The sequence below is a fragment of the Rhea americana genome, unplaced genomic scaffold (assembly GCF_003343005.1).
Source record: "Rhea americana isolate MKP2758 unplaced genomic scaffold, rheAme1 scaffold_146, whole genome shotgun sequence".
Classification (NCBI taxonomy): Eukaryota; Metazoa; Chordata; class Aves; order Rheiformes; family Rheidae; genus Rhea; species Rhea americana.
The window spans coordinates 2,201,216-2,211,424 of NW_028185550.1; the positions used below are offsets into that span (position 1 = coordinate 2,201,216).

A 10,209-nucleotide genomic window follows, 5' to 3' on the forward strand; every position below is an offset into this window, starting at 1 on the left:
CAAATGGGAGCAGAAGCCCAAGGTGTCTTGGCAGGATGGTAGATGATTTTCATCAAGATCCATGGCATCAGAGAAGACAGTTTGAAGGTTTAGGGAAAAAAAAAACCCAACAACCCAGAAACAACCCCCCCCCCCAAGCAGCCTCCCCCCAAATCCCTTTCCCTCACCTGCTTTTGTTCCAAGTGCAAACAGAAGACTGATGTATTCTAAAAATAATGGAAAAAGAAAGGACAGGACCAGTAAGCCACAGCCATGGCTAATGTATGGCCAACAGGGTCACTCTGCCAAAGCTCACCAAGTTCTCCCAGGTGCCAGCAAAGGCAGGTCAAGACTGGAGAAACAGGCTGTGGCATGTAGGGGAGACCAGTAAGCAGATAACAGTGCAGAGCTGGAAGCTGGAAGAGGACAAATGAACTGCTTTATAATGCTGCAATCTCCTCCRTAAGTTTTTGCTTGMTGAAGGGGAAGAAGAAGATGAGTGYAGCCAGCATCTTACTTTGGTCATGCCTTATTCATGGTGTCTGATCTGTGTCAAACTTGCCCCTTTTCTCTTGGACATAAGAAGCAAAGTTTCAGCACTAGTGGTGTTTGTGGCGTCTGTTTCTTACAAAACTCACAAACATGGATGTTCTGGAGGGGCTTTAGCTGACCAAATACCACAGCCCACAGCACAGTTAGTAAAAAATAAAAATAAAAATAAAAATAAAAAAAATAAATAAAGATGTTTTTAGGGCAAAAGTAATATTGGCAGCTAAGCAAGGCTGGATGAGAGGTGCCCTACAAGGAGGGGCTGTTTGCCTTCACTGGTGCGAAGGGCCCTGGAAGCACAACCTGTGACAGCACCATGGGACCTGTTTACCGGTCAGTGTTGAGGTCTCACTGATGCAGAGAGGTGGTTGGGTTGGTGGTGTTTGACCCAGCAGTGAGACTCTCCTAAAGCTGATGGCACAAGCGCGTACATCACCGAGGGAGGACCAGGAGCGTTGCTGCTTGCTAGGTGCGGAGCAGGATCGCTCCTGGAGCAGAGCAGGCACTGGGCAGGTGGTGGCCTGGAGCTGGTGGAGGGGGTGGTGGGGACATGGGCAAAGCCTGCGAAAAAAGGGATGAAAGGGTGCAGCCGTAACAGCGGTGCTCACGGGCTCGGTGAGGCCTCGCTCTCATCCACCTTCCAGCCAGAAAGGCTGTCCGGGAGCCAGCTCCGCAGGGCTGCGAGCAGCTGCTTCCCTATTTGATGTCCAAGCTTTAAGAAAATTTTTAAAAAAGGGAGGGGGGACCAAACAGCGGAACGGCAGATGCCAAATGAACCCCTCAGTGGGCATTTGGCTTCTTCATGGTGAGTTTTGGTGCGATGCCTGCTGCCCTCCGGGGCACTGACCTCCGTGGCCCCGGGATCCTCCACGCCGCCCCTTCCTCCTGAAGGGCCAAAAGCCTCCGGAGGCAGCAGGAGCAATTTCAGCAAATTCAGTTGAGTATAAGGAGGCCTGTGTGACCAGACTGGCTTTTCTTACCACATCCATGAAAGAACTGAAGGGTACGGATGCTGGCTGTGAAAAATGGGGGAAGAAAGGGGTTTAGCAGTGGGAAATGAGGAGGAGGATCTCTTTTTCTCCCTCTGTGGTGTCTCTTTCTCTGGGAGAACCCATTAGGGTTTGCTTCTTCTCGTCATGTTCATCAGGACTCATCCCTCATTTTTTTTTTTTTGGCTTTGCAAAAATTAGATTAGTTGCATATCAATTTGCACRTTAAGCTCTAATGCAGYGACATTAAGARGGYCCTCCCAGTAGCTGTTGGTGGGACTCCAGTCTGCACTGCAGTTCCTTCAGACTTGCAGTAATTAAACTGCTTTCACRGAGCTGGTTCAGCAGCAGAAATCAATAGCTGACGAGGGGCTGACATAGACTTTAGCAGCTTTGACAGCTCCTTGTCTAAACTGGAGTGGAAGGGGCAAAACCCACCAGTCTGCAGCATCTGACAGGCTACAGCTAATCTTTCTTAGCCCTTACTGGAAGCGCCAGCTCAGGGCTTACCTGTCTCCATCAGAAGGAGACACAGAAGCTGGTGGATGGAGGTGCTGCATGAAGATCATTTCAAGGCCAGCTTTCCGAGGAGCTGCGGTTTTCTGTGCCTCATGCAAGGAAGCTGCATGCAAGGAAGTGGTGTGCTCTTCTAGTGTCCCCATTTGCAGGACCTGAGCGAGCCCATCATGTTGCCACAGTGAGATTTCTTCACCAAAGATGTATTTGAGACCAAAAAAATCTCATTTAAGGTCGTGCAGCCTCCCAAGGAAAACACGATCTTCTCCACTCATCGCTAAGAAACCTTCCTCGAATGCTGAACGATCCTGCTGCTTCCTGAGCATGGGCACGTGTGGCATCACAGCAACATTTCTGAATGAAGAATTTGCTTTTTAAAACACAAAAAGTGTCCTAGAAATTTTCTAGCTGAAGAGTTCTTACTTTCGCTTCTTTTAATTCATTGAAAAATCAAAGCTGGCTTAGGACAGGGGAAGAAAAAGAAACCCCCTCAACCCAGTGTTCGATGTGCCATAATGATATATTACAAATCCTCTAGAAAAAAATAGGTTAATGTTATTCTTAAGACCCTCTACTGCTTTTCCTGTGAGATAGATAGATGTTTTCCCTAGCTGGTGCTCACCGTCAGCCTTCAGGGTGAAAAGCTCTGCAAACTGTCAGGAACCAAGCTGGATCAATACAGCAATTAATTTTTTGATTTTTCTGAATTAAGGTAAGAAACAATTTCTTGCGGGTCTGAAATGATTTTTCTCTTTTCCGGGGGGGAAGGGTGGAAATGGAAACAATAACKTCAGTTTAACCATAGTGTGCATTGTGCTCCAGACCAACATAGCTTGTCTGAAAAAAATGGTGTTTAAAAATGTTGAAAGAAAATTCTTCAGGTCCTTCAGCTCTTTCCATATTTTTTCACCAAACATTATGTACTGAATTCGATCTGAATTTCCTATCAATATGGGCTTTGCAAGCTCATTTAAAAATTTTATGGAAGGAGAGGGAAACCATCCATCTCTAATCAAACTCCACCACCCCAACCTATTGCAGCCTCTTGAAGCTGGCAGCACTTCTAGCAAGAGGTGATTTTCTATTTAGCTTTCATTCATATATGGGTCCTCATGAGCTAGCTGCAAACTTGACCAGTTTCTTTATGGATATTCATGGACACACCAGTGGAAGGTGGCTAAATGCAAGAAACCTATGGCCATGGTAAGCTCTGACAGGACCTGTAATAATTAACCACTTGATAAAGCATCTGTTAATGACTTATAAAGTACCGCGATTGGAATTTTAATGATAAATTATCAATATATTGCTGGGAGGGGGTGTTTATAACCACTGAATGCCCCGAGCTCTGCTATAAAAAGTACAAATATTAGTAAATACTTCAAGAACTGGTGACCACTGAGAAATCTGTAGTTTCTTAGCGACAGGCAGGAATACGCCCAATTGGGCAGCAGGACATATGTGGAGCTGGGCGTCAGCCAGGGCAGCAGATGACCAAGCCTTTGGGGTGAATGGCTGCTGGCAACGTCATGGACAACGGGGATGGGGTGGCACYCGTGGAGCTCAGCCGAGGGGAAAGYGAAAATGGACAAGTTGATGCTGACGAGGGTGAGCAGGGCTCAGCCTCTCAGCCAAGGCCCAYGGTGGGTGTCATGTCGGTATGTCCTGCTTTGTTGGTGATGGTCTGGTTTTGTTTGAAATGCTCTGGGTAAACTTTCAAAGTTGAGAGCAGTTTTTGCCTTCTTTTTTTTTTGAGGGATGGCCAATGCATTTTGAGACATGTTCCGACAGAGGAGCAACCAAAATTAGTTTTTTTTTTTTTCTAATGCCAATGCTCACTTTCAGGTCTTGAAAACAGCTAAGAGAGCAAATACTCTCGTAGCCATGTTAGCCACCTGATGTTGCTACTGGGGAGACAACAACATTTTCAGTGGGTCTACCAGCTGAATGAGAAAAAAGTAAGGACAGAAGCAAAAGAATAGGGGGTTATTCGTTGTGGGGTGGCGAGGGGAGGAGAGGTTAGGGAAATAAGTGTCTGTGTGTGTTTCAAAGGAGCTCGGCTTTCTGGAGTGCTTCTCATGCAACGCTGTATGGTAGTCCCAACGCCCAACCCGTAATTTTAGGTGCTGCATGAGGGACCACAAGGGTATGGCTGGATGTTTCCTCCAGATGCAGGCRCTGCCCCAACATGCACTGATCTGTGAAAGGGTGTGTGTAAGAAATTGTGCATTTTTCTAAGGCGAGGGCTCTCTTATACAAGCCCTTAAYGCACAAATAGTGCCGGTGCTTTGGGCTGCAGTGGGCATTTCTCCAGCTACACTCTTYGCTTTGGCCTGACTCRTCCCACCGGCAATTCCGATCACAGKGACTCTTGGCTCTCAGGAAACATGGGGTGGTGAAAACGTCCCCCGCTGTACTGGAGTCCAAGGCACGCAGCCCTTTTTCTAGCTCTTCCTGCACGCTGCAAGCGCTGTGCCCCGTGGTCTGCGCCTGCCCCGGGTTCCCTCAAGCCCTGGGGACCCGGGAATATCCGTYCTCCTGCTCTGATGCCGGCAGTGTAATCCAACTGAGCTGCCAGTTTGCAACTGCTGTGTCCCATCTTGGCAATATTTACCATTGCAGTGGTATGTAATTGCATGCTTGTCTCACATCTTCTCCCCCACCCCCATCCCTGTTTTCCTTTTTGTGTATTTAGCTCATAAGTATTTAAATCCTGTACGTAAATGGGTTCTTCCCACCGGTCTCCATTTTCACCTCTCTCTGGTTTCTTTTTGGTCCCTCATCACGGGATGCCACAGACACTTYGCAGCCCGCCAGCACTTGCTCTTTCTGTGTAAAAGGCCGCATGGTTTTGCTCCACGCCGTTGCACTCCATGCTCTAAGCSTTTGCACTTCCCTCCGCAACGCAAATTATTTCTTTTTCAGTCATATAGGAGTTCCTAAACAAGCTTTATGCTTCTCCCAACCTCTTGCTTCCTTGGTTGAGTCCGACCCACACTTYGAAGAGCTATTTTCTTGCTTTGGAAAATTATAGCTGGAAAACATCATTCTGCTCTTCAAATATGTTAAGCAGTTTCACAATCAACAGAGCACAAACCAGCCTATTTTTTTTACCTACATTTAGGCAGCCTCTGACGCCTGACCATTACCTTGAGGGGTCTTACCTGGGATCCAGTGGCTTTTCCTAGCCCTGAGATGAGAGATAAATCTGTGAATTTCAGCAAGGCTGGGCTTGCCCAGCAGCTTCTGCCAGGGAGGCAGCATACAGCTGGGGTGGCACCAGCGGACCAGGTCCAAGCATCTGTGGCCACTAACACGTGAAGATAGCTAGTGGCAGCTACATAAATAGATTACAAGGAACCTCTTTTTGCTCTTTGGATAATTACTGTGTAACCGACTGAAATTTAGAAAATACAAATAAGGCACAGAAAACCACACTGAAAATGAAAACATTTATTTTTTTTTCATTTGCATGTGCATTTTTTTTCACCAGTAGTTGGTGTTCACAAAAGAAAAAAACTTTTAAGCTGGCAAAACTCTCAGTAAATTTGATGAATACTGTTTAAAATACCGAATGGTAAGAAAGTTGCAGAAAATTCTCCACTTGTACCATTTAAAATGTGCTGAATATTAAAAAAATCCAAACAACCCAACCCATTTTTTTTTTTTTTTGTATTCAAAGATGGTTTTAAAAGGTCAATTTTGCGGCTAATACTCTGGTTCCACTTGTAGGTCACCATCGTCTTCCTTGGTGCAGCCTTTTTCCTGAGTTGCCAAGACTATAAATTACGAACGAGTTTTAAAGTCCCGCAGCCACCTCCGTTTGCTCCACGAGGCTTCGGCGGGTCCGTCCTGGGGCGACGAAGGAACCACAGCGTCGGCAGCGGGGAGGACCTGCCGCGGGCGGGCGGGCGCTGCGGAGACCCGGGAGGGTCCCTGGGGGCACCTGGTGCCGCTGGCTCCTTCCAGTGCCAAAGAGCCGTTGAATCGCATCGAGGCCTTCGAGGAGCGGGCACTGGTGCAAAGTCACAATGTGCAAATATGGTTGGGAGGAGAAAGGAGCAGGGRGTACGATATGCCTGTTTAAGGACATTTATTCGGTGCTTGAATTCCTATTCGGTTTTATCTCCCCTTTTGTAACTTTTAAATCCTTCCTCTCCCTTCAGATGTTTAACTTTTTTAGGGGCAGTACTAAAGGAGCTCTTTACTCTCGGCAAATCTTTTGTCCAGGAGGAAGCTCATTAAGGAACAGCTCATGCCAGTTTTACAAGTTCTGTTATAATTTACAGCAATAAATAACAATTAATTTAGTCACTCTGAAACTCCATAATAAGAAATAAACTAATTGTGTTTTCACAAAATTGGGTTTGTGTTTCATAGTGATATTGTAAAATGAGGTCAGTAAGAAAAAAAATTGGAAAAACATGGCTTTTGTATTATACATAATTAAAAATAACTAATTGTTAATAAATTAATTAATCATTGAAATAATTATGAAGCACTTCTAAAAATTTTAAAGGCAAATCTATTTAGGCCTACAATTAACATGCAAGTTCATCCAACAAATAACACAAAAATGTATCGCAGTAGTCAACTGTTGTATCAACATTCAGAAAGGTCTAGACAGCAGCACAACTTTTTCTATATGGCAAACATCTCGTAACATACTACAGGAGTCTGTCTGAAATCCGGAGAATACCCGCTCGGTAATCAGACTTCCACAGTCCGCTTTGACTTTCAAAGTGTGATATAGAAAAACGGAGACTTTGTGGTGACACGCTTGACCTTGCAGCAGCAAGGCCAGCACAGCATGAAATGAAGAACCCACCACGTCATTAGAAGACAACCCTCCAACAGAGGTACGTTTGATGTGTTCGCCCCCTCGGCTCTAGAAACGAGGAAACGAAGGAGAACCAGACGATTTATGACATTCAACAGAAGTACTGGTTTCCACTGTGCAGCTAGAACTCCCTCAGATCTAGCAACACCACGTAACGTTTCAAAACAGTACTGTCAGTGCTCGGGTCGGAAAATCATTACTGCATTAGTAACGTTAGTTCTCATTGCTCTCTATACTGCTGTAAAGGTAAGAACCCGACGGAAAATCTGCCAAACATTCTAGGTTCCTAAAGGGTTTTTCTTTTCTTTTTTTTCTCAATTTTCAAAAGGGTTAAAAAAAGTAGGAAAGCCTTTTTCCAAAACTCTTGCTAAGTTACACTTATTACTTCAACTAGCACGATGGTTACATGACAAAGTACTGCAAATTATCAAAAAGTACTGTACAGAAAATTACAAATTCATTTCAAAATACATTACACTGTTACGACTGAGATAAAAAGTGCTTTTTGTCAGAAAAGTGTTCTTCTGAAACAGAAGCGCCATATCCTTTACTTTTGCAATAAAATTCTGATGTTTCACGCTGGTAGTGCTATCGTCTATTATCTTTTGAACCATGTTGGTATTTGAATCCTYCTGCTTCGATGGCAGAGAGCTGAGCAGATGACTGCCCGTGGAAGAGTCATTCTGTGGGGCATCGCTTAACGTCACCGCGTGGCTGTSCCATCAGCGGCAAAGAGAGCTCACYGGTCTTTCACAGCTCCAGAGAGCACCTCGGGATTTTTTTTTGTACACTGCATTATTTTTGCAGAGCTGTTCTTCCTTCGCGAGCTTGCGGCTGCCCCTTCCCACAGTTTCCGAAAAGCCCTCTAGGATTCCTGCAAGGCTTCACCTGGCCTCCGTACCAGCCTCCTCCTGCAAGCTCGCCGGGGTCAGCGGTGCCTGTGCTGCCGCATGAGGGGCACGATACAGGAAGGTGGCCCTGCCAGCTTCAGAAAGGGGTGTCTCAGCAGCTCCTGCGCSGTGGCTCTCTGTGAGGGCTCCCGCACCAGCATCAAGTCCAAGAAGCCCCGGAGGACCGAGGAGACCTGCAACACGGCATTGGTGTTAGGAGCAGAGATAGCCATTTCCCTCCTGTGCTGTTCTCTGCAAACTGCTTTTCTCGGTGAGGCAAAATGCACACTGAGCCCTTACACAGCTACAAGATGGACTGATCYGAAGGGCCACGTGTCTCCCATTGGCTGTTACTGTTAAAACAACTGGGGTATCAGTGGGGCACAGACGAGCACACGAGGTACGTGTAGCTTCATGTGTGGCATGTGRAAAAAAACCCCACAACATGCTCTATGTTACCACCGAGGGCTCAGCTCTGATGTCACCTGGAAGCACGACCGAAATGGGAGGTAACCAAACGTTTCGGCACTGAGTGTTGATGCACCAACGGATAGGTTGTAAGGGGTCACTCGCTGACTTGGCCTGATCTTCAACCAGGGTGGGAAGTGCAGGGCACAGCGGTCTCTGCCCAGCGCTCTTCTTGGTCACTGGCTAGACCAACAAGCCAGCAGCGGGCACTAAAAGGCCGTTTACGGGCAGCATAGACCTCCCTTCCTCCCAGCATGACTCCTGTGCAGCACCCACTGCTCCACGTGGTACCTAAAGGCACGATTTGTCCTTCAGGCTATGTCAGTGTTAGGCTATCAATTTACTACACTTTAATAAATTAAGACCCACAGCACATAGGGAAACTCCAACCTTGTGTATGTCCTTCACCCGGGGCGGTAAATTATCCCGGATCCTGCGCATTGCCTGGAGCGGYGGCTCGTTGAAATAGGGAGGTTCTCCGTCTATCATCTCTATTACCATGATACCAAGCGACCAGATATCCACCTGTAACACACAGTCTGTTCAGAAACACTACTGGCAATGGGCTAAATGTCTGGGGTTCCTGTAAACCTCAAAGTAGCTCATGCTATTTTATCTGGTGTTTGCATCCGTTTTAAGCCAACAGTCTGGTGAGACATCTAATGTCTTTTTTTTTAAAAAAAAAAAAAAACAAGGGATAACAATTTTTGCTTCCGAGTTGTAAGCTCTTTCAAAAAATAAGTTAGGAACAACCTGCAGATCACATTCACAGATGGTTTAAGTGTCCATAGTCCACTGGAATCACTGCTAAATTATGCTAGTTTGATAAACTGACTAATCCCTATTGCATTTCATTTCCCTACTGCATTTCATTTCAGCCACACAGATTTCCACCCACTAAGGAGTTACCCCCATGTGAGCTCTGTAATGCTACAGAATTGTGCAGCTAGTGGCAGAGTTAAGTATAATTCAGCTGCTGCGAAATCGGTTACTCTTTCTACTGAATACTGAAGTAGTCTAAAGACTACCGGGACACCGATTGAGACCCAAAGGCAAATGCAAGCACCTAATTTACCTGAGTCCATTTGCAGCTTCATAGGTAACCACATTACATAATCCCTATGGAAAACCATTCAGCTCTGTCTAAAAAAAAACACCATCTTTTTTGGTTCTGGCCTGCTGCAAAGATAGTCCAGAATCCTACTCCTCTGATATTTATAATTCCTGTAATTTGCCAGCCCAAATATAGTCAAGGCCAGTTCACACCTATTTTGCACTTGTGCCAACTCTACTCTCCTGCTTAAATAAATAAATAAACGAATAAATATCTTTTCTTTCTCTTCTAGCAGGCAAGTTGTAGCTGTACATTTAGCCACTTTATAACCCTTTCAGTGGAAGGGGATCTCAGGATTGATATTGTCGCTGAAATATCTCCTCTAATACTACATATACTGGGCCAAGCCAATGCCGRCCGGCTGCAATTGCCGAGCGCTTGCTGCGGGCCAAGTGCTTGACCTGCTCCGGGCCAGCCCGTTCCCAGCTGCGTGGTGTGAAGCTACAACTTTATAGAATCACAGAATCGTAGAATCAGTAAGGTTGRAARGGACCTCTGGAGATCAGCTAGTCCAACCCCCTGCTCAAGCMGGGTCACCTAGAGCTTGTTASACAGGGTTGCGTCCAGGCAGGTTTTGAATACCTCCAGAGAAGGAGACTCCACAACCTCTCTGGGCAACCTRTGCCAGGGCTCTGTCATTCCCACAGTGAAGAAATTCCCCCTCACGGTCAGGYGGAGCTTCCTGTGCTTCCACTTCTGCCCGTTGCCTCTTGTCCTGTCACATGGGACAACYGAAAAGAGTTTGTCYCCGTCCCCTTGACACCCTCCCTTCAGGTACTTGTACACATTGATCAGATCCCCCCTCAGTCTCCTCTTCCCCAGGCTGAAGAGGCCCAGCTCTCGCAGCCGTTCCTCATAGGGCAG

General features: G+C 46.3%; 1 protein-coding gene across 3 annotated transcripts in view; it reads right to left on the bottom strand.

Moving 5' to 3' along the window:
- Positions 1-5,473: 5,473 nt before the first annotated feature.
- PAK5 (p21 (RAC1) activated kinase 5) overlaps positions 5,474-10,209 on the bottom strand; it is a 135,273-nt gene continuing 130,537 nt past the window's right edge. For all 3 annotated transcript variants that reach the window (XM_085299176.1, XM_085299177.1, XM_085299178.1), the window contains exons 8-9: positions 8,622-8,756; positions 5,474-7,957 (exon numbers count right to left, since the gene is read on the bottom strand). In XM_085299176.1, coding sequence (XP_085155302.1) covers positions 7,802-7,957; positions 8,622-8,756 — 291 coding nt within the window. In that variant the 3' untranslated portion in view covers positions 5,474-7,801. The remainder of the gene's footprint in view (positions 7,958-8,621; positions 8,757-10,209) is intronic.